At 37.5% G+C, this 25,626-nt stretch overlaps 1 protein-coding gene across 1 annotated transcript in view; it reads left to right on the top strand.

Annotated features, from left to right (window-relative positions):
• HYDIN (HYDIN axonemal central pair apparatus protein) overlaps positions 1-25,626 on the top strand; it is a 477,232-nt gene that overhangs the window by 76,107 nt on the left and 375,499 nt on the right. The window contains exons 6-7 of the mRNA XM_060172033.1: positions 10,863-11,062; positions 19,687-19,811. Of these exons, the coding sequence (XP_060028016.1) occupies positions 10,863-11,062; positions 19,687-19,811 (325 nt within the window). The remainder of the gene's footprint in view (positions 1-10,862; positions 11,063-19,686; positions 19,812-25,626) is intronic.

The following is a 25,626-nucleotide window of genomic DNA, read 5'->3' as shown; positions in this document are numbered from 1 at the left end:
TGAGAATGACCATGCCTCCTATAAACAGTCTGACTGTTTATTGGAGACCTTTCAGAACTTCTTTCAGGGCAGGCTTGGTGATAGTTGATTCTTTCAACTGTTGCTTGTCTGAGAAGGTTTTTATGCCTCCATCTAGTCTGAACGACAGTCTAGCAGGATACAGTAGTCTGGTTGAAAACTTTTCTCACTGAGCACTTGATATCTTGGCATTCTCTTTGGCCTGTAGTGTTTGTGTGGAGAAGGCTGCTCCTAATCTTATGGGTTTTCCTCTGTAGGTGACTCTTTTTTTTTTCTCTTGCAGCCTTCAGGATCCTTTCTTTATTCTTGTTCCTTTCTATTCTAAATAGGATGTGTCTTTATATCTGGGTTAATTCTGTTTGGGACCCTCTGGGCTTCTTGAACCTTTATGTCTTTGATGTTGTCTAGAGAAGTTCTCAGCTATTATGTCCTGAAGAATGCTTTTTTCCCCTCCCTCTCTTTCTTCCTCTGGTAAGCCAATAATTTGTATATTATTTCTTTTGAAGTCATCCCATAGGTCTCTGTTGTTGTTTTCAGAATCTCTTAATCTCTTTTTGAGATCTCTTCTTTTTTAGTTCTTTAATTCGTCCTCGATCTTGCTAATTCTGTTTTCAGCCTCATTGATTCTATTCTCTCTGCCCTCTACTGTTTTCTGGAGTGCATCTATTTGGTTACCCTGTTCTGATACTGTATTAACTTGTTCAGCTAGTTGTGTTCTTAGCTCAGCAATTTCAGCTTTCAGCTATCTAATAACCTTGTGATAATTAGTGTTTTCTTCCAGAGTCTCATTTGTTGTTTCTGCATTTCTGATTACAATTCTTTCAAACTCTTTACTCACTGCTGTGATTATTTCCTTAACTAGTGTTTGGATGTTGACCTCATTATTTTGTGCTTCACCTTTTGGGGGGCTTTTAGCTGGACTCTTGTCCTGGTTCATTTCTCCAATATTTTTTCTTGTTGGTTTAACCATTCTATATAGTATGAGGTCCTCTCTCAAAACTTTTCAAATTACTGATGACTCTTGCCTACTCCAAACAGACTGGAGGTGGTGCCTCAACCGATAAACTGCCAGACTATTATCAGCCACTTAATGTTTCCCTAGGCTCCTCTGTCCATGAGTATTTGCACTCACCAGTGATTTTGTGGGTTCCTGAAGTCATTCTAGTACTGCCTTGTTGCAGTCCCAGGTGGTCTCCTTTGGTATTCCTAGTTGACCTGGGAAAGGAGGGGAGAGAAACACAGCTGCTGCTGCATAGCTCCCAATCCTCAGGTCTTTTGCATAACCATTATGCTATATACCTATGCCCCAAAAAGTTATTTCTTCATGTCAGCAAAAATAGCTCACTTGGAAAGTGTGATGCTATTCCATGTAAGCAAACCAGGTTTGACTATAGCCCCCATCATACTGGAGGAAGCTTTGATGCTGTAGTCTCTTTCGTTTTCTCCTTTTGCCTCTTTGTGTAACTGAAAAACTCACCCTGGAGCAGTGAAGACTCAGTGATGACAAAAGAAAAAAAAATTGTTTCTTCACCTTGAGGATAACCTACTGATGGTAAAAAAAAAAAAAAGCCTATAAAAAGGATTCTATAATGTATTAGATGTCAACCATCTTATTTGATGTGTTGACTAGGAGAGAAGGGTGTCTAGGAAGACTTCTCTGTGAAGACTGTTTCTCTCTGCTTTGCTTTATATCTTCAGTGAGGCTTGTCATTGCTATTTAGCTTTTTGCATTTCATAAATGTCATTTTTAAACAAGGCTAATGAGGATCTTGGGAATTATTATTACTTTTTTATTGCCAGCAGGGTTATCACTGGGAGTTTGGTGCCAGCGCTATGAATCCACTGTTCCTAATGGCCACTTTTTTCCTTTTATTTAACTTCTCTCCCTCTCTCTCTCTTTTTTGACAGGACAGAGATAAATTTAGAGGGGAGGGGGGAGGTACAGAGGGAGAGAGATAGATACCTGAAGACCTGTTTCACTACTTTTGAAGCATCCCCTCTGCAGGTGGGGGGCAGGGGGTTGAATCCAATCTTTGCACTTGGTAATGTGTGTACATAACTGTGTATGCCACTTCCCAGCACCCTTAGGAATTTTCTTTATGAAGAAGTTTTGATAGTTTGCATCATAATGAAGATATCAAAAATTAATAATATTCTCTTACTCTGCCAGGCCCTGATCTGAGAGTCAGGATGAATAGAACAACCATTGACCTTCAAGAAGCTTGTGTTCCACAGTGAATAAATCACTGTCAGCTTTTGACATTAGAGGACAGAGAGTGATTAGGTTCTATTTCCCTCAGCAGGAAAATTTCCTAATGAGATAACATTTGGACAGAACTAAATTAAACTCCACAAATATCTGAAAGAAGAGATTGTCTGAGACTGAGAAGAGGAAGGACAAAGGCCCTGTGTCAGAAACATGCTTGTCAACAGCTTCTAGGAATTGCAGAGAAGACTGCCGGACAAATGATAGGAGTTGAGGTGACCATATAGTGAGATTATGAAAGATCATAGAGATCATGTAAGGTAGCACAGGAAGTCACAACTACTTAAAATACTTTTTTTTATTATGGAAACTTTTACCCAGAAGTTAAAATAGAAAGAAGAGTATAATGAACTGTCACCGACCTCCCCCAAATTTCTAGCTATCAGTATGTGACTGGTCTAGTACTATCTACCTTATCCCCTTCCTCAAGATTTGATGCAAGTATTATGCATCATTTTATTTGATATGTAAAACTTTGTTTATAAAAGACAAGGATCTTTTAAAAATTCAGCATAATCTTGGTGCTTACTATCATCAAGTATCCAGCCAGTATTCAGGATCCTATTAAGATGTCCATATTATCCCCATTGAATTCTATAAAATGGTCCTCTTTCCCTTTGTTTCCTGTAAACTGGTTAATAGATCAAGAGGCATAATTAGATTTATGTTTGATTTATTCTGGGGAAGAAATTGTAGTTGAGTGGCTCAAGAAGTGATCCTGTGAGTAAAACACATACTTTGCAAACCTGAGGCCCCAGGTTCACTCCCCAGTACTGCGTATAATGCGAGTAGCACTCTGCCTTCTCTCTTTCTTTTCTCTTCTATGGAAAATAAATCTTTAAAAAATAATTCTTAGATTATGCAGTACTGCACATCACACCATGTCAAGAGGCATAACATGTCTGCTGCTACATTTTTTTTTTTTTTTTGTAATGATCCAGTAAGGATCTGGGATAATGTTTATCAAAAAAAGGCAGGAGAAATGCGTAAGAGCCTTTCTTTATCCACCTTGGTGGCTTTTGACTAGGAATACCATATCTGACTTGCATTTTAGAATCACTTTGGCTGCAGAATAGAAATTGACTGAAGAGAGTGTGAGGTATTATTGCATATCCTTGGCATCCATTTTCCTTATTGATAAGAGTATATAACTTTTTTTATTGAACTCATTGCTGCTTGAAATGAAACACTTCTCTTCCTTCCTTTGCATACATGGAGTGTGTCAAAATGTTACCTAGTGAGGTATGAGCAGGACTTCCAAGGTATGTACTTAAGGAGAGTTGACATAGTAGGAAGAGGCTCTGTTTTTGCTTATCTCCCTTTTTCTGGCTTGCATCTTGACTGAGAGAAAGCTGGCATCTGAGGAATCATTGCTTCATCAGGTGACATAGAACAAGAATTTAGAAATGTGAATCTCTGATGGTACTGCAAAATCACCGTACTATTCCTGACCTACCCACCTCTGGCCTTCCTTATAGGTTAAAAAATAAAATTGTGACTATCTAGCTAAAGCTGGTTTTACTTTGTTCTTTTTCATGTTCTATGCAGTAGGAGCAAATGCTGATAAATATGCGATAAAAGGATATCAGAACAGTTCAAACAAAAGATGAGGATTATTTAGAGCAGGGAGAAGGCTGAGAAGGTCATGAAAAGTAGATGGAGTAAAGATACATATTTTCATGGTATAACTAGCAGGACTTGTAAATTGGTCAGATGAAGGATGTTAAAAAGGAGTCTAGTTTGATTCAGTATTTTGACTAGCAGCTGACTAAATGGTGACACCAGTTACTGCTTTAGGAAACAGTGGGGAAGAATTTCTTGTGTTCAGAACCCTCTTATCCTTCTCCTCCTATCACTTCTCCCCATTGGCCCTTGTCTGCAACCTTAGGAGAACTGCAGTGGCTTGCAATAGGGAGAGTGGGGATTCTGAACTCTGTTGATGGGAAAGGTGTGGAATTATACCCCTGTTGACATGCAATTTTGTAAATCAATATTGAATCACTAATAAAATTAAAAGAAAAAAACTTTCTTGTGAAGTTGAGTGGGGATGAGTTGGGGAATCAGGTGTTTTGTTTCTTGTCTGCTTTATTACTTTTTACTGAGGTAAAATTAAAGATGGTTTACAAGACTGCACATGTTTTAGGGATATAACTTTACTTCTCATTGGGTTGTGTATTGGCACACCACATACCCATCACCAATAGAATATCCCAAGTTTTTTTTTTTAAATAAAGTTTTTTAAATAAAGAATTTCCTTTTAGACATTCAACTCGTACTACAAAGTAAGCAGTTGGACACAATTTTCTCAGTAAAAGGGAGATGCTAGGGCCAGGGATAAATGTTTAAAAATCATAAAGGTGAAAGTGGTACTTTCCATCAAGGGAATGATGAGATGAATGTAAATAAAGAAAAGCTTAGGAAGAGGGAGGGATACAAACAGAGCATAACACAGATAGTCATTGAGTAGAAGGGAAATTCAGAGTTTTTGGTGCTCAGGAACCCCAAATGGAAAAAGCACATTAGTAGGGAGAGACCAACTGTGTTCAAAACCATGGAAAGGGGAGTTGGGTGGTAGGTAGTGCAGTGAGTTAAGCACAGGTGGTGCAAAGCACAAGGACTTGTTGTTGTTGGATAGGACAGAGAGAAATGGAGAGAGGAGGGGGAAGACAGAGAGGGAGAGAGAAAGATAGACACCTGTATACCTGCTTCACTGCCTATGAAGTGATTCCCTTGCAGGTAGGGAGTCAAGGACTCAAACCAGGATCTTTACGCAGGTCCTTGTGCATTGCGCCACCTGCACTTAATCCGCTGCACTACAGCCCGACTCCCTACATTAGAAATGTTAGCACAATTTAGGACTATTACTTTTTATCCTAAATGAATTAAAGAATAGGTTTAAGGGAGTCGGGCGGTAGCATAGCAGGTTAAGTGCACATGGTGCAAAGCACAAGGACCGGTGTAAGGATCTCGATTAGAGCCCCCCGGATCCCCACCTGCAGGGGAGTCACTTCACAGGCAGTGAAGCAGGTCTGCAGGTGTCTATCTTTCTCTCCCCCCTCTGTCTTCCCCTCCTCTCTCCATTTCTCTCTGTCCTATCCAACAATGACGATATCAATAACAACAACAATAATAACTACAACAATAAAACAAGGGCAACAAAAGGGAATAAATAAATATATTTTTTAAAAATTATGGAAAGTAGAATGAAATATTTGGAACTAGGTCTTGGATTTGAAAAATTATTAGTGACCTTGAAAAAAGTTTTCTGTGGAATGATGGTACAGAAGCCTGATATATTAGACTGAAGAAAGAATGAAAAATGAGGAGGTGGTAATGCTGAGTGTAAATAACATGTTAGAGGAGTTTCACTATGAAGGGTAGTTGGAAAATGGAGCAGTATCTGAAGGTGGAGGTTGGGTAGTTTATTTAACACCAATCAAACATTGCTATAAGCTGAGGTATGCATGTTCAGTAAAGAGGAAATTGATGCTTCAGGAAAATCCTGGAGTAAGGAAGAATTGAGATTGGGTACACAAGGAAAGGGACTAGTCTTAGCAGCAGGAGTTATGCCAAAGTACATGAATAAAAAAAGGGGAAACTAGTGGATGTAAGAGTAATTTAGAAAGAAAAAGTTATAAAGGGCATTAATTACCATTGCAGATGATTTATACGTGAATCATATAATAATCATATTATCATTGTACACTAAAGACAACAATTGGTCAAAACAAATTTGGAAGTCTTAGATTTCATTTCAAACCAAACATCTGTTTAATAGATGCAGAAATGTGATCTACTAGGAAGCTGAGACCCCAGCTAAATCATATCAAGAGTCAGAGTGATGGAAGATAAGACCCAGTATATCTGATCATTTTAAAACCAATTGGAACTCTGAATTGAGCCTTTTGAAAGTAAGAGTTTCAAATTGAGAGACATTATGTAGTAAAACCTCTAACTGACTAGGGAGTTTATAACATTTTCAGGGACACTGATTATTAAGTTTTCTGAGTCCTTATGAGATCTGAGCTTCCCTCTGTGTTTGCCATTCTTTCATCAAGTTTAGGAGAAGAGAAAAAGCAGAAAGACTCTTATGAGGGTTCAACTACACTGGCCTTGCTTGCCCTTGAATGCCTTGTAAATCATTTTTCCATGGTAGAAGAGATAATTTTCCTTGGCCTGAGACTTTAAGGGACTTATTGTCATGTTTGCTTTCTATCATGGAACTAAATATAAAAACCAAGATTCATCCTTTTCATTTTCTTTGAAAATAAAATCTATAATTTCTCAAATCCTGCTGCTGTGTTTTTAAAGTTTAGAAAATGGAAATGTTGGAGTGAAAATGAATGGACAAGACATTGGTTAAAGTTTCATTTGGACAGCATTGTTATATAGAATAACATTCATGGCTAATTCTATATAGAATAATTCATGGCTAATTCTCACGGAGAAGAGGGGAAAGAGCTCAGAATAAATATTTTGACTCTGAATGGTTGTGACCTGATTGCTCTGAATCTAAGTACAAGGTAAGGAAGTACATCAACTGAAGTAATTGCTTAGCTGTCAGGCTAGCAAAGTTTCACAAGTCATAACATCTGAATTAATTTTAAGCCAGTAGAGCTATATGTAATGGTATATTATATAATTTAATATAGTCATATTAAATACAGAAATTTAGAGGTTGGAATACATTCTTAAGGATTTGCTTAAATAATTTTTTCTTTTTTAAATTTCTTTATTGGGGAATTAATGTTTTACATTTCACAGTAATTACAATATTTTGTGCATGCATAACAAATAACTTTATGATGTATGAACTGATTATGAACAAAATATATGATTCTGATCAAACTTCAATTTCCCTCATTTGGAAAATTGAAAAGATTCTTGAAAATATTTCAGTCAGCCTTCTAGATTAGCTCTTTTAAGTTCCTTATAGGCAAATCAAAGAATATATAAATATAGAATAAAATAAGAGTACTTTAGTCTCACCTCTAATCTTAGATGAGGCAGTGTCTTTTGTTTTTTCTCTCAAAGCCTTAGTTAATATTAACACTCCATGTACACTGGTAGATTTCCAGTTTCTTCTTTTTAAATATTGAAAGAGAGAGGGAGAGAGATGGAGAGAGAGGGAGAGAGAGAGAAGGAGAGAGACAGAGGGAGAGGGAGATAGAGAGAGAGGTTAGAGCACTGCTCAGCACTGGCAGGAAATTGGTTTGGGAAGTGATATTTTGCATCCAATGATGCTGCCTATGAGTTTGGAGCTCCAGGATGTAAAGGTTTATCATAGAAGCATTTCTGGCTACTTTATCATAAATACATAGCCTAATATATATGTATATTAGATTGCTTATTTTAGCTGCTTTATTTATCTCTTCATTTTCTCCTCCAACATAAAAATGATCCATGTCTGTTTCCCACTTAGTTGTATTCCCAAGCCTGTCACAGTCCTGGAACCTGAACAACTAATAAACCTGGTTGGATGAATGACCCAATTGAGGGTAGAATTGATTTGTACTTTTCTCATAGATTTCATGAAATTGTGTATGTGACTAGGTCTCTGTGTCCATCTATATCAGACATTCCCATTTCTATTAAATTCTGGAGATTTTTGAAATCTCTACCACAAAATATCATTTGTTGCGTGAGTACTGAAAGGCAACCTGAGTTCAAAGTAGATTTTAGATTGATCAAGATTGCCTTATGGCTAAATCACTCACTAAAATGATAAAACTTAGAGTGAAGAAAAACCTGGCTTAGATAACAAATTTCTTTTACAGTGACTTCTGAGCTTCTGTTCTATTCTTGGGACTCATTAATTTCCTTTTACATTTAGTTATTTTTATTTTTATTATTGTTTTTAAATTTTATTTATAAAAAGGAGACATTAACAAAACCATAGGATAAGAGAGGTACAACTCCACACACAATTCCCACCACCAGCTCTCCGTATCCCATCCCCTCCCCTGATAGCTTTCCTATTCTTTATCCCTCTGGGAGTATGGACCCATAGTTATTGTGGGATGCAGAAGGTGGAAGGTCTGGCTTCTGTAATCACTTCCCCGCTGAACATGGGTGTTGACTGGTCGGTCCATACTCCCAGCCTGCCTGTCTCTTTCCCTAGTAGGGTGGAGGTCTGGGGAAGCAGAGCTCTTGGACACATTGGTGGGGTTGTCTGTCCAGGGAAGTCTGGTTGGCATCATGCTAGCATCTGGAACCTGGTGGCTGAAAAGAGAGTTAACAAACAAAGCCAAACAAATTGTTGACTAATCATGAACTTAAAGGATGGAATAGTGCAGATGAAGTGTTGGGTGGGGGCCCCCTCCATTTTGTAGATAGCTAGTAGGCATATTTTAGTTATATTCCAAAGGGCCTGTGGCTATACTAATTTGCTTGTTTTTTTTCTTTTCCCTGAGCCTGAAATCTGATATGCAGGTGGATCCAAGTTATTGTCTGGGGAGATGATGTCATGGCTGGAAAAGGGATAGGCTAGATCAGGGAAGAGAGTAGCTCCCTAATATGGGAAAGGTGTATAAATATTGATGACTCTAAACTCCATTGATTTGATGTGGTCTGGGGCCTATATTCAGCTTAGGAGACTATGTGACCTCTGCATCCCTGTAGATCTGAGCTCACATTCTGTGGTCATGAATAGGAACATTCCAAGCTGCCCCAATATGGACCCATCTTCCTCAGGTGTATAGAATATGTTGTCCATCCTTCCTTCAGAGGATAGAACATTTTCTACTATTGTTGATCCAAGTTGAGGGCAAGGTCCTATGGGGGGGCCCACAAAGGACTCTATTTTTTTAATTTAATTTTTTATTTATAAAAAGGAAACATTGACTAAACCATAGGATAAGAGGGTTACAACTTCACACAATCCCCACCATCAGAACTCTGTATCCCATCCCCTCCCCTGATAGCTTTCCTATTCTTTATCCCTCTGGGAGTATGGACCCAAGGTCATTATGGGATACAGAAGGTGGAAGGTCTGGCTTCTGTAATTGCTTCCCTGCTGTACATGGGCATTGACAGGTCAATCCATACTCCTAGCCTGCCTCTCTCTTTCCCTAGTGGGGAAGGGCTCTGGGGCAGCAGAGCTCCAGGACACATTGGTGGGGTTGTCTGTCCAGGGAAGTCTGGTCGGCATCATGCTAGCATCTGGAACCTGGTGGTTGAAAATAGAGTTAACAAACAAAGCCAAACAAATTGTTGACCATTACATTTAGTTTTGCTCATGGTAAGGTTTTACTTTTAACTTCTCCTTTGCTGCATTGAGGATAAATGTTCCATTTTTTTCCCTGTCTTATGATATGGCACAAGGGGTATTTTAATTCACCCTTTCTGTTGTATTTAGATTCAGGACTGGGAAAGATACATATGCCTAGGGGGTGTCTCCGCAGTTCTATTCAGAATGGTCATTAATGGCTTTGCCCAAAAGAGGAAGTTTAAACTGGGTTATATAGCAGTTAACTACGGTTACATAACAAGAAGCCACCCCCAAATTCAGTGGCTTAAACAATAAACAATATTTCATAAAAGACTATGATTCATCTGGTCTTGATGGGCCCATTCTCGTGACAGGATGGCAGCATTACTCCTGCTGGCTGGACTGTTGCATACTTGCAGCTATAGCTGGCTTAGCATGACCCTAGTTAGGACATCTGAGCTCTTTTCTTGCTATAGGCTAGGCCAGGTTTGTTCCCATGACAATTGCAGACTTCCAAGACCAAGACTGAAAATACCCCAAACTTCTCAAAATCTCAGATTGGAACTGGCAGAGCCTAACATCTGCAAATTCTATTGGCCAAAACACAGGTGGAGAAATGGATGACACTTGTGATGGAAGAGCTGTAGTGATATAGAATGTAAATACTGAGAGACCATTAGTTGGAGCTTGAAGTATAAATAGAATTTAGAGAATAATGAGAAGGAACTACTGTTCTTTCCCATGATCTAAAGAAAAATGTGCCCTCAAAGTCCTCCATCCCACCTCTCTAATATAGAAACACAGGAAGCACAAACTTCTCTCTGGCTTGTAATTTTTAACATCTCAACTGTTTGTGCTCTTAAAAGAGGTGATAACAATAATGAAATAAAGCATAAAGGACAAAAAAATGAAAATTGGATGATCTCACTGATGGGCAGAATGTAAGAAACAAGAACAGAAAGAGAAAACACAAAGTAAAACTTGGACTGATTTGGTGTATTGCATCAAAGCAACAGACTTTGGGAAAAGAGGGCAGGGAGAAGGGTAGGGCAGGAAAGTGGGAGGAACTTTCAGGTCCTGGTACCTGATCCTGGAAAAGAACCTAAACTGGTAATGAGAATGATTTGCTAACACCTATCATGGCAAGATGGGAAGTTGAATCCATGTGCCAACAACTGTACTGTAAATTGATAAGCTTCCAAGAAAATAAAGAGGTGACTTCACTGAAAGTCCAGCTATAATTGTCTTCAGAAGGCTTCATAGAATACATTATTTTGCAAAATGCCCAACATACTGTCATATGTCTTGCATGATTATCTTGATCATGCTGATGTCTTCACAAATAATCATTGTACCCTTCTCTTGTAGGATTATGCCCATGTGCTGACCTGTGTTACTGAAAGAGAGAAGTTTCTTGTACCCATCAAAGCCAGAGGTGCACGAGCCATACTAGATTTTCCTGACACACTTAATTTTTCTACTTGCCCTGTCAAATACAACACTCAGAAGACTGTGCTAGTACGAAACATTGGCAACAAAGAGGCTGTGTTTCACATAAAAACTCATAGGTATGTATTCCTTTGATTCTTGTTTTTGACTGATTAGAGCTAATCTAGGCAGCGCAAGTCATTTGCTAGAATAGCACTTGGGGCAAAACTGCTGATTATAGTCTTAAGTTTTAAGACTGGAAGACATCACTGTTATTGGGCAGATTTCCCCTTCATGTGAAAAGAAAACTAAAATTCAAGTTTACCCATTTGGATATGGATTGTTTTCTGAAATGTTGTGTAATAATCACTTTTTAAAATCTTTATTTATTTATTCATTTATTTGATAGAGACAGTTAGAAACTGAGAGGGAAGGGGGAGGGAGAGAGGGAGAGAGACAGAGAGATACCTACAACATTTTTTCACAACTTGCAAAGCTTTCCCCCTGCAGATCGGGACCAGGGGCTCAAACCTGGGTCCTTGCACACTGTAACATGTGTGCTCAACCAGGTGTGCCACCACCCAGCCCCCCCAAATCATTCATTTTTTTTAACATAGAGAATGATTCATGAGATTCTGTTAATAAACATTTATTTTGACTGAGAATACTATATTTAGCTGTTTAGATTTCATCACTCACAATAGCTTATTAGTATTATATTAGTATTCGTATTGTATTAGTATTCTTCCATTGTGTTTAAGTGCCATAACTTTCTTAGCCACTTATTTATTGTTGGACATGTAGGTTGCTTCCAAGTTTGGACCTCTTCTATGACCTAGCAGTTTTTTCCCTTGGGCTGTATACTAAGGAAACAAATATATCTATTCAATGAGATCTGGATATACCTATGCCATAGCAGCACTGCTTTAATTCTTAACCTCTTTGATTTTGAGATCTTGTTTGGAGGTTCTAGCAGAGACGTGCTGTTTCTTGTATACACTCAGCTGAAGACGTGTTCATCTCTATTTGTAGAAGGTTGTCCTCTTAGACTGAGCATGCAGATTTTGGAGGGACATTATGACGTGAGAGAGGAAGGGGACACCTGCCTAACCAGCCAGGTCAGCCAGATCAACCCTAGTAATCAGTGGAGTGACAGATGCTACAGCAGATGGCCCTCAAACTTACTTTCTTTTGAATCCTGTGGATTTTCATATTATTTTGTGTGCATGCTGAATTATACATTCATGCAAATTTTTATTCAGTCTTTCTATGTAATTTCTGGCAGAAGAGTTTCTGATTTCTCAGTCTTCCATGTTACAGGGAACTACCACAGCATAGGTTGAAGGCACATCCTTTATGAGGGAATTTGTGTTTACTCATCTACAAGTCCAAGAGTGCTTCTATTTCTGAACTATTTCAACTTAGATCCAGTTTTCTGCTAGAAATAACATGCTTCTTCCTGGTTTCAATTTTCCTTCTTAGTAGCAAACTGTGAATGAAAACAAACCTGATCTAGTTCAGATCTTGTTCCCCACCTCACCCCCGTTTTCCTCAGTATGGTGTGGGTATGTTAAACTTTGCTTCTAGATCACTTGGTTTCCAGCTAGTCTTGACCAGTGGAGACACAATTAGGATACTAAAGGGTGGATGAAACCTGGTATTTCTACTTCTCTTTTTGATGGCTCCAGCAAAGAACTGTACCTCCTGTCTGATTCAGTCTCCTGTTTGCTTAATTTCTACTAGGGAACCCTGATCCCCAGTTTCTGACATTTGCTCAGGGGTAAAATGGTTTTCTGTTGTTACTAATTTGTGAGCTATCTCACCATCTGAAGTCAGACTTCTTTCTCATCAGTATAATTAAATCTCAAATTCCTTTTTTGTAAACTTTTTTTTTCCTATTTTGACTCTGCATGAAGCAGTGGTTTTAGATTCTTTCCATAAAATGTGTGTATGTTAACCATGTTGCCAATTCTGTGAACTATCTTTACCCTTCCAGTCAAATCCCTTATGTAGTTACAGTTGGTTTCTGTTGTTTGTACTTGAGAACCTTGATGCCTACAGTGAGGAGGGATATGGTTGAATTTGTGGTTGCATCATATTGAGTCAGTGTCTCTGAAGCGATGCTCTAACAGTCATCCATTCTGAAAAAATGCACAGGGGATTGTATTGCACAGGGAGGACTGAAGACTATTTTTTCTAGTTATTATGATTGACAGCTGACATGGTTGACGAGTGAATGTTTAGAGTAAAAAACCGGGGCCTGCTGGCTGGCTGGTGGCACATCCCACAAGGATCCTGGTTCAAGTCTTTAGTCTCCACCTACAGGAAGGAAGCTTCATGAGTGGTGAGACAGTGCTGCAGGTGTATCTTTCTCTCTCCTTTTCCCCTCTCAATTTCTCTCTGTCCTATCAAATTATATAATTGTATATGTATATAAACAAAACCACACATAAATGAATATATATATATATATATATCTGGGTCTGTTTTAGGTCCTGACCCTATGAGAGTCAATACATAGTTCAAAATATTGTTTCCTAGGAAATTGTTTTTAAAAAAGCAGATCATATTCCTTTCAGTGAATTAATAACTTAATTAATGGTTAAATCTTTAAATGGTTAGGTTCATATAATTATAAATAATTTTTCTAAACATATTTGATACCCTCATCATAATATGAATGTTTCAAATGTAAAGATTGTATCTAACGCTTTTCATTTATATATCTCCCAAATCTAGCAAAATGTTTAGAATGCTCAATAAATGTTTAGGGATGCCCAACCCACAATATATCACAAAAGTAAAGTTATAGCTATAAAGCTCTACAAGAATTTAGAAGGAAAAACATGCTCCAAGCACTATAAACTAGGCATAATAGTTTTTTACACCAGTAAAAGGAGCTTCTATGTCTTGTAAAATATATAGAAATCGTAATTAATCACTGTTCAACTTTATTACAAAATTGACCTCAAACTCTAACAGTACAGAATAACTATTTCAGTTAAAATAATATTAATTTTAGAAGGTAAAGGATTAAGAAATCAAGCCCTCAAATTAGGAATTAGTTAATAAGATAGGTTATATTAAGAAAAAAATTACTAGTATTCAATATTTCATATAAAAGAATTGATATATAGTTGTCTACTAAAATATTGAATTATTTGCAGGGAATAGTCACAAATAGTTTTTAACTGAATAAAAAAATTAAAATCTTTCTAATTCTTGATGATTTTCCCAAAGTAAGTTTCCTTTCTAGTTGGGTATTGGCTAGTAATTGAGGATGTGATGTCAAAACCAATATGTTTCGATAAATACAGTCAGCCTTATTCCCTTGAACACAGTACCTCTTACTTCTTTGTAACAACACTTATTTATTTATTTATTTATTTTTGTAAGAGCTAGAGAGCAAAATGCTGCTTAGTTCTGGCTTATGGTGATATTAGGGATTGAATCTGTGACCTCTAGGGCCTCAGGCATGCAAATTTGATGCATTATCACATTGCTGTCGACCCCACCCAAATATTTTCTGCTACTCAATATTTTGCCTGCTTTTAGTAAAACAAAGCATAAAATCTAATTGTAGACAATGTTTATGCACCAAATTTAGCATGTTCCACCCAATTAATATATGATTTATTAAGAAAGCTTAGGTAGTTCCAAATAGTAGTGGCTAGTCCTGGTGATTTTTTTCTACCTGTTACAGGAGTTTAATGTAACATAATCCCAATAATTAGCATGACAGGAGAAATATTGTTGTAATTTATGGTATTTGGATTTCTGGAGCTCCATGAAAAGGGTCATTTTCTCCTTAGAAGATTAGCTTAGGCTCTCTGATGTAATTTTATACAATTCATTGCAAAACTGTTATTTTGCTACCAAGAAATATTTGAAAAGAATAATGTGTGAGTGTGGGGGATGATAGGAATTCCAGAACACTCTATGTCCTTGGCATGCATGGGACAAGGGATTGAACCAGTGGTCTCTGCGACCTCAGACATGCAGGTTCTATGCTAGAATAGTCTGAGCTTTCTCCATGGCCCACCAACATGCTCTAAATAGTAATTGATTATTATAGATCTTTTCATTTCCCTTTAAAAGTTTGTTGTGATTTAATTCAATAGTCTCTTCTGAGAGTAAAGGACATGCATGACATGGTGAGAGACACAAACACTAATTTAACCAAGAGACTTTAAAGGTGGTTTGAGGTTGGCAAAAAGAACTTTAACTTGAAGGCAGACTTCTATCCTTGTTCTATCATTATATATCCATCACTACTTAGCTTATTACCTGCCCATTTCAAATATAATGTTTTCTCATGTCTAAAATGAAAATACCTACTTTTCAAAAGTTTTTTTTTCCCCTAGCATTAGAAAAATGGACCTATAAAGTGCCTGGTGCAGCACCCAGCATTGAGTACATGGTCATGAACATTTATTTGTTTTCCATCTCCTTTCATATCAACAGATAGAAAGACTTGAGAACCATTTTTAGTACATGATGAATTAATGTCAGAAGTAATATATATATATATATATATATATATATATATATATATATATATATATATAAACTCTTGAAAGCAAGGAGACATTACTTACAGGATAGAGGATCAGTAAGATTCTGTGTAGAGGGTGACTTGTAGTCTGGGCTATGATAAGAGACTTTGGAAAGAATATGGCATGCAAAATAGTGAATGCTACTATGTGGCCTTAGCTCTGGAAGTCTGTTTAGGGCACTCAACTTGGTTGGATAGGTGAGGAGGTGCAGTTCTAGGGGAAGCTATGAGTGTAAAGACTGAAGGCTTCCTAGCCTACTTCCTTCCATTGTAGCCCAAGGGGATAGGTGACTATTTAGACAGGTGTACATGTTCACTGAGAAGACAGAAACTGGTTGGAAGCAGATTATGTGGGGTATCAGATGCCTGGAAGTTGGATTTTGTTACGTAGCTTGTGAGGGCCACTGAGACTGTTTGAATAAGAGATTAATGTACTATAACCTGTATATGTTTTTTTTTTTTAACGATTATCTCTAGAACTATATGTGGAAGATTTAGAGAATGATAAATCCTTGAATTCATCTAAGCACTGAAGTTCATTCTCAGGCTCATCTTCCATCTAGAAAAGTAAGGGACATAATAGGAATAGCAAAAAAACACAAAGCCCCTCTTATGTGCTAGACATTAACCTTAGCAATATTGAAGTGATATTGTCTGTATCACTGCTTTTAGTCCTAAGAAGGTGTTGTCATTCTTCTCATTTTGCAAAGAAAGAGACTGAAATTAAATGATTTGCCCAAAGTCTTGGGCAGAGCAGGGTTTTGGAATTCAGAATTGGCTCCATGGAAGTAAGCACCACTCAAGCTGCATCTACAGATATGCTGAGGTTCAATGGAAGAGTAGTATTGCAGCTATGAGACAGAATGGAGAAAGAAACCAAATAAGAAGTAGATCCAGATAGCACTAGGGAAGATAAACAATTGTTCTTCTTCTAGCGTTTGCCCTTCTTCCGTAGCCAGTCAACAGCGTCAGGTTGAGCCTGATGTAAAGTTTCGAGACCTCCTTTGAATCTGGAGAGGTGGCAGTCGTTGACTATGTGGGTCATAGTCTGTCTGTAGCCGCAGGGGCAGTTCCGGTCGTCTCTGGCTCCCCAGCGATGGAACATAGCGGCGCACCGGCCATGGCCTGTTCGATAGCGATTGAGGAGGACCCAATCATAACGTGCTAGGTCAAAGCCGGGTTGACGCTTGCAGGAGTCTGTGATGAGGTGTTTGTTCTTTACCTCACCTGACTGCCAACTCTGTTTCCAAGAGACGGGAACAGAGAAGTTCAGTGTAGGCGTAGGGGACCAGATTGGGTGACGAGACGTCAAGCATTGGACAGGGTGGGCGAAGATATCCGTGTATATTGGCAGGTCCGGTCGAGCGTAGACGTGGGAAATGAACTTAGATGATGCCACATCCCAACGAATATCTGGCGGGGCGATGTTGCTAAGAACTGGCAGCCATGGAACCGGGGTGGAACGGATGGTTCCAGAAATGATCCTCATGGAGGAATATAATTTGGAATCGACCAAGTGGACATGGGGGCTACGGAACCATACTGGGGCACAGTATTCTGCAGTGGAATAGCATAATGCCAGAGAGGATGATCGTAGTGTGGAAGCGCTCGCGCCCCATGAGGAGCTGGCCAGTCTTGCAATGATGTTATTCCTCGCGCCTACCTTTGCTGCAGTTTTTATGAGATGTTCGTAAAATGAGAGTGTGATTGAGAGTAACGCCAAGATAGACTGACTGGGCTTCATGCCGGATTCTCGTATCGCCAAGCTGCACATTAAGCTCACGTGAGGCCGAAGCATGGTGTAGATGGAAAACAGATGATACCGTTTTTGCAGTGCTAGGGATTAGTCGCCATTTTTTACAGTAATCAGATATCAGAGACATGTCTTTCGTGAGTGTCTCCTTGAGGATGTCGAACTTTGATGCCTGAGTTGCACAGCAGATGTCATCGGCGTAGATGACCTTCCTTGAAGAAGTTTCTGGGAGGTCATTGATGTAAATATTAAATAGCGTAGTAGGAGCCAGAACAGAGCCCTGGGGGAGGCTACTTGAGACAAACAATTGTGATAGGAAGCATTAGAAGTCTCCTGCAGTACTACTCTCAATTAACTCTGCTTGCCATAAGCTCTGCAGCTGCATGGAGGAAAGCTTAAGTTTCTGAAATTAATTTCATTATCCAAGGGAAGACTCAAAGAACAGACTCCAAAAGAAGTTTTGAAAAAAAAAAAAAGAATCAGAGTTAGGTTAGCCTGCCAAATACACTGTCCAATGTATTACTTTGAAAAACTAGCTATTTAAAGGAGTGAAATGAACCATGAAAATAATTAAATGGGCTGGGTTTCCTATTTGGAAGATAGAAATCTGTAAGTTATTCAAGGTACTTCATGATCAGATCCAACTTCTCTCTCTCTCTCTTTCTTTTCATCTCTCTCTCTCTCTCTTTTAATATTATTTATTTATTTATTATTGGATAGAGACAGAGTGAAATTGAGAGTGGAGGGGGAGATAGAGAGGAAGAAAAACAGAGACACACCAGCAGTCCTGCAGGGGGGGGACCAGGTGCTTGATCCTGGGTCCTTGTGAGCACTTAATCTGGTGCACCACCATCTTCTCTCACACTATGTCCTCCCAGGAAAATCTGATGAAACTTTTTTCCTATTCCCAGATCTACCTTACTTACCCACCATGTTGACATGCCCAATTTCTAGTTTTAAGACAAAGAACTTGCCTCACTTTTCTTTTCAAAACATACTCTCTACTCTTCTCCAGCTTGTTATTACCCAAGAGGCTGACCTGTATGGCAAGGTCAACAGACTCCCATGCCTTTCGGCTTCTGCTTAGATTAAACCAATAGCAGACATGGCAGGCAAATAAATAGGAGAGGAATGTGAGGCCAGGATGCTTTTCCCCCCAAGTGTCTTCCCTGTGAGGCCATCTAGGCCAACTAAAATTCTTTATTTCTCATAAGGTTTAAGTTCTCCCAGAACTCTCAAGGGCTTTGAAACTATTCCTTCTTCATGGATCTTGGGTTTAGAGGTGATAACAGCTCTACTATTAATAACGTTAGGTGATGGCATCATTTCTTACAACCTTCGCCTCATGCTCCTCTCCCTCCTTTTATATTTTTTTATTATTTATTAGTGGGTTATAAGATCATAAGATAATGGAGGTATAGTTCACCAAAGTTCTATGCCCCCACTGTACTCAAAGATAACCATAATTCTCTCAAGGTTTAAGAGATGGATTGGCTCCTTTTTTTTTTTTTTTTAATTCCTGTATAGCTGCAGTCCACATATGAGTTAAACCATCCAGCAATTGTATTTCACTTCCTTGCTTATTATACTAAGTATAATCACATCCAGTTCTATCCATTTTTTTCCTGAAGGACACATCATCATCATCTTTTAGTTTTGTTATGCAGTACTCCATGGAGTATATAACCCATAACTTCTTTATCCAGCCATCTTTCAGTGGGTATTTAGGTTGTTTCCATGTTTTCCCTATTATGAATAATGCAGTTATGAACATGGTGGTGCTTTTCTTTCAAATTAATATTTTCATGCCTTTTAGATAAATGTACAAGAGTGGTGTTGTTGGATCATAAGATAGTTCCATTTTTATTTGTTTAAGAATTCTCCATACTGTTATCCATAATGGCAGCACCATCCTTGACTACATTTATCATTTCCTGTTTCATTGATGTAGGCCATTCTCGAAATGTGAGGTAAAATCTCAATGGGATTTTTAATTTCAATTTATCTAATGAGTGAAGTCTCCCCCCTCCTTCTAAGTAGACCCTTTGTTAAATGTTCTCAAATTACCCTTGTGATTCTGTTACCACTTTTCCTTGTGGCACTCAGACATATGTTTTCATCATGAATTCCTATTATCTCTGAACTTTTAAAAACTTGATTTTCATATCTTTGTAGGTTCTGTTGTTTTGTAGATTACAGTGTTTATGTATATATTATAACTCTGTCCCTTACTAGAATCACTTAGTGATAGTTAGAAGAATGGCTGGATGTCAAGGACACAAATTTTTCTTGTCTTGCCAATGTGTTACTGTTATTTTAACATTAAAAGGAAAGTTCTTAATGCCTGTATACTTCATACTTGGCTTTCTGACTTGTAGTGTCCTGTCTTGCAGAACTGGAACTCATGTCTTCCAGTCAGGGTGTGTTCTGATGGTTAGTCTCCATGTGTATTGCAGGCCTTTCTCCATAGAGCCATCTTCTGGAACTCTTAATGTGGGTGAGTCCATGCAGCTGGAGGTACAATTTGAGCCACAGACTGTGGGAAATCACAGCAAAAGACTCATCTTGCATTATGACACAGGTATGCAATATTCTTTTTCAAAAGTTCTACATGTTGTGGAAGGGAGGATATTCCTATTAAGAGAGGGGATATAAAATGATTATTTTGACTACACCAGAGCAAACTTAAAATTCACAAGTTAAAGGACCAAAGAACAAATGTCTCCAATAGAAATATTGCTCAGTCAGATATAAATCCTGCCTAAATGGTTTCTCCCATGTTTGAAAACCTGAGGAATACAGTGCTCAGAATATAAATACCCATCCATTCAGAAGAGATACTGGCAGATTGAGATTATATATATATATATATATATATATATATATATATATATATATAGTTTTCCTTCATAATTATTATTATTATTATTTAGTGTCCCAAGTCTTCAGGATTTTTATTGGGAAGGAAGGAAGGAAGGAAGGAAGGAAAAATTATAGTTTTGCTTTGTCTTTTTATGTGGTACCGAGGACTGAATTGAGAGTCCCACATATGCAAGACATCTGATCCAGTGTTGAGCCACCTCCCCAGCCCTTTGATTTAGTTTTAAAACCAACAGTGCTCATAGATCAATAGAACCAAGACTTGAAGAAGACTTCGATGATAATCTAATCTAGTCCCTAGTTTTTTACATTTGGAAAAAAAAAAACAAACTAAAGCCTAAAGAAGTAAGTAGTTCAAAGGTCACAAAAGCTAGTCAAAGTCCATATTAGAACTCAGATTCACACTTAATCTTACCCTACACAGTGCTTTATCCACCATAGTATATCTACTGCCCAACACATTTTTATTACCTTAGGTATGTTGCATTCTCCCAGTGATTCCATATCTGGATTGATTGTTGTACAAGCTTGGGGATTAATACCTATACTTGGATTTAGTCCTGGGCTAGAGGAAATGAGTATTTGTATATTAAAACATAATCTTGTGTGGAAAAGTTGATTTCATATCCTGATGTTATAGTGTCAACTTGGATATATATATTTAAAACCATTCTCTTTAGATTACATAGTTAAACTCAATTGTCTTGTTGCATTCTTCTTATATGAAATGAACTGCTAGTAAGAATATGCTTTCATTTTTATTGTGGGTTATCAGTGATCAGAACCTATAACCTTCCATTAGTGAAAAACAGTAATGACTATCTAAATACAATTCATCATGGAATGTTTCCAAGCAGTCATTGGCTTGTCATTTTACTAAATAAGTTCTGATTTAAGTCTCTGCAGCTGTTTGAAGTATGAATTCGTACAAGGAAAGAAATTTAGCATGGGATGTTGATGAAAGTCTTCACACTTCCTTAACAATGTTTCAGAAGAAACAAGTACATGCTCAGTGGGAAGTACTCAATCACATTTGTAACAGTTTCTAGTCACCCACTGGATATAGTCTTCATTAAAGCAGCTCTGAGATATATTTACTTTTTTGACAATAAGAGTTTGAACCAGTGGTCTAGCAATTAAGGAGACCAAGTGTAAATTTTATCATATCCAGTGTTTACTCATTACTGTTTTCTTGAACCAGAATACTCCCTTCCCTTCTTCCTGTGGATGCTCCCTCTGTGATAAAATCAAGCTTGTTAGGCAGTTGACTTTACTCTAGAGAAGATTTTATTACCTAAATCTGAGAAATAATTGAAGTTACTTGATATTAAAAAAACAAATCCTTTGAGAGATTATGAATAATATTATATAAGGCTACATTGATAAGAATAAAGCAAAACTAAAACTAAACAAAAAATAGGAAATTAAAATATTATTTAGTATTTATACACATACAAATAGAGGAGCCTGGAGAGAAGCTCATCTGGTAGAGCATATATGTCTTACCATCTATGAGACCCCATGTTTGAGCTCTGGCTTCATGTGGGAACACTGTGATAAAAGGAAGCTTCACAAATATGGAGTGCTGCTGTAATATCTCTCCTTCTCTCTTTCTAAAATAGAGTGAAAAAGTTAGCAGGGGAATAGTGAAATGACACATGCTTGAGGTCCCAGGAGGCCCCCTCTCCCACTACAAGAGACACTTAAATGGTTAATTGCTTACGTTTTACATTTTTCAACTGGGTGATGGGAAACTTTACATTATTCCAAAAGCTATTAGTATTTAGAACATGCTTTTTAAAAAGAACCTTCTTGTTGAACATGTGGTTTCTTGAATGAAACTATAAGTAAGGATACAGCAGTATTTTTCCTTTAGTGTCTGGTGAGGTGGCTGTCACCTTAGAGGTGACATTAACCACTGGCATAATCAAGAAATAGAGCCACCGCTCTTATTCAGCATTTTCTCAGTATTATGTCTCTTACTGAAGTGGAGATATTTCAATTCAGAAGTCAAAGTTGGCAAGTGGGCACTTTTCCCCAAAGGTGTGGGGTGATGCATTATTATTAATATATAAGCAGTCATAGTGATAGTACTCCACAGAGCAGGTTTATGGTCAGTTATATATTTTGCTCTAATAAACCATAAGGAAGTTCTTTTGTCCTCCTAAAGGCTAATAAAGGGAAGCCAGAATATAATATATTAAGTAATTTAGAATGATATATTTTGCAATTGAAATCATTAAATAATTACCTGAAAATAGTGGTGCAGACTTACCTGCATGGACTTTGTTTCAATTGTGATTATTACAATTAATTGTAAGTCTATGTCACTGTAGTTTTTTAAAAAAAAAAATCCAGGACTCATTATAAAAGAAGTGAAAGTGTTCTAGTAATTTATTTTTTTTTTAGCATTTAGAAATTGAGAGGGAAGAGGGAGATAGAAAGGGAGAGAGAAAGAGATACCTGCAGCTCTGCTTCACTATTCATGACACATCCTCCCTCCCTCCATAGGTGGGGACCAAGGGCTTGAATCCAGTTCCTTGAGAGGGAAGGTGGTGATGGAAAAGGAGATAGGTAGATAATTGTAACACTTCTTCATAGCTTGTGAAGCATAACCCTTGCAGGTGGGGACCAGGGGCTTGCACCTGTGTACTTGCACATGGTAATATGTGCACTCAGCCAGGTGTGCTACTGCCTGGCCTGTCATCTGGGTTCAATTTCCCAGCATCATAACAAAACAAACAAAAACTAAAAAAAATTTAATTAAGGAAATAGAACTAAGTCAAAGAATGCTTCTACAGTCATGTTAAAACTTTCATTTTGGGGGTTGGGTGGTGACACTGAACCAGGTATATAAGAACCCAGGTATAAGCTCCTCATGCTACCAGCAGCGAGGAAGCTTCACAAGCAGCGTTACAGGTGTCTCTCTAACTCTTTCCCTATCTCCACCTTCCCTCTTGGTTTCTCTCTGTGTCTATCATATATATATGAGTTTCAAAAAAATGGAAAAAAGAAAAGAAATTGAATCCAGACATGTTCTATCACTGAGTTACCTCCCACATCTTATGATGGGGGATAATAGAACTTAGTTGACAAACTAATGGTCAGTAATTATTTAGGGAAGTAGAGTGAGGTTTCTGTAAATAATACAGGGAGGTAAGACTTTCATATCACTAAGTCTTGATATTTAGAAGACTAGGAGAGGACATATTATTAATTCCCTTACTTAAAGCCCTGAATGAAACTGAAGCTCAGAGATGTCAAATGATTTGCACCTGTGTAAAATTGGAACTTGAATTTAACAAGTCTTTGACATTCTCTGAGGTCAGCACACTCTATAATCTTCGTGTCCTTCCAGGCAATCTAAGATTACTGATTTTTGGCATTGCCACAGATATGCTGGGCAAGATCAGTTAAGTCATGCAATTTGTTTGCTGAACCCTTCAAATAAAGAGCACTTCCAAAGAAGTTTGATTCAGCAGTTCACTTGAGTGGTGAATTTGACCCTGTTCTGACCAAGAGACAAGAAACTCACTTTCCATCAATTTGTTAGTTCCCTAGAGAGTCTCTGACTCCACTCACGTAATTATTTACTGTCCTATGTTGTCTGGAAGTACTGAAACCACAGTATGAAATGTATTGTGCAAATTGCTAACTTCAGATTTTTGTGGTAAAATTAGTCTTGTTCATATTTGGTTTTGCTTGATTGATAGTAGCAAAACTGGCAAGAAGTAATGAGACTGTCCACAAAATATATCTTTACTGGGACATAATAAATGACTGTGGCTAGCCTCGTCTACAGTGATTGCAACATTTTACCCTAGAAACAGAAAAGAAACTGGAGTAGGGAGAGATACTCCAAGGGCACAAAAAAAATACTACAGCTAAGAGATAGCAACCTTATTAATTTCACAGGCAAAGCACCACTCTCTTTGAGTCAGTTTTGTAAGTAGCTAAGGACTGGAGGGCCCTTTTGAAGGAAAATGTAAAAAAAAAAAATTCAAGTGTTTTAACAGCTGTGGGAATAGTTATTGTTTCCTTCACTTAGTGGGGCTGATTGTTTTTGTTGTGTTTCCTAAATTTTGTATTGTGGTAATGTTGGTTTACGATATTGTATGTTTTAGGGGCTCAATATCTTTCCGGTTCATAATGTGTCATCACACTATACCCTGTACCAAGGCTTATGGAATTTTCCCTTAACCCTTACCAACTCCTTTACCTCCACTTTCCCATTGTGATCTCAGTTCTGTGGGCTTTTACTTTTGTGTAAGAAACTGTTTTCTTCTGACTTTGTTACCTTCTGTTATATCTGACTTGTAAGTGAGATCATTCAGTATTTGTCTTCCTTCTGAGTTATTTTACTTAGCATGATCCCATGTAGTTCTAGCCATGCTTGGAGCAAAGAGAAATATTTCATTATTGTCTTTGTTAAATAGTATTCCATTGTTTATATATGCCACAACTTCTTAACTAATTTGTCTATCAGTGGGTACTTGGGTTCTTTCCAAGTCTTGACTACTGTAAATGGTACATTGCAGTGAGCATAGGCGTACATGTATCTTTTTAATTTTATAGTTATTTAATAATGGCTTATAAGATCATAAGATTACAGGGTAATAAATCCACATGGCACCCACCACCATAGTGCCCACCCTCCTCCCCTTGCTTTTCCACTGTTCTCCGAAAGATCATCATAATTTTCGCTTTAGCAATGATATGACTACATTTTTTTCTTTTTAACATGTTCATGTATATCAGTTCTTCATATTGTGCACATGAGCAAAACCACTTGGTAATTGTCCCTCAGAGTAAAGCAAATAATTTGGTAACCAATATAACTATTAACAAGAGTCTATGATCACAAAGACTACATTAAAGAACTTCAAGGTATTATATGATGAAAAGGATGAGAAAAACAAAGATAAAAGAAACATTTAAAAGTATTAGAGAGAAAATGACATCATTTAACTCATATAAAACTATACATTTAGGTCTGTTGTATATAAAAGTATATATATACTATTTATACATAAACATATTATATATAGATACATCTAAGAGAGTCTTTAAGACTGTTTTTGTCTCATTGTTCTTTGCTTGAACAACCTCTAACCACTTCTTCCCTTTTCATGCTTTAAAGTTGCCATAAATGTTCATACCTATGTTTCTGAGTCTGTTTTACTGTGTATCGTCTTGTTGATTGTTAAATGATTCTTGGTTTTTTTTTTGTGGTACTCCTTTTAATAACTCTTGCAAGTCAGATATGGTAATGGAAAACTCCTTTAGTTTTTGTATGTCTGCTACTTTTTGCTCCTTCATATTTGAATGATAGTCTTGCAGGATAAAGTATGTGTGGCTGGTAGTTATTGCCTTCTAAAACCTTGACTATACCACTCCACTGTCTTCTGATTTTCATGATTCCTACAGAAAAGTGTGATGTGAGTCTGACTATACTGCTATTATAAGTCACATTCTTCTTTTCCCTAGCAGCTTGTAGTTTTTTTTTCTTTGTCCTT

This window comes from Erinaceus europaeus, chromosome 2, assembly GCF_950295315.1.
Source record: "Erinaceus europaeus chromosome 2, mEriEur2.1, whole genome shotgun sequence".
NCBI lineage: Eukaryota > Metazoa > Chordata > Mammalia > Eulipotyphla > Erinaceidae > Erinaceus > Erinaceus europaeus.
This window is presented reverse-complemented; position numbering and strand designations above follow the sequence as displayed.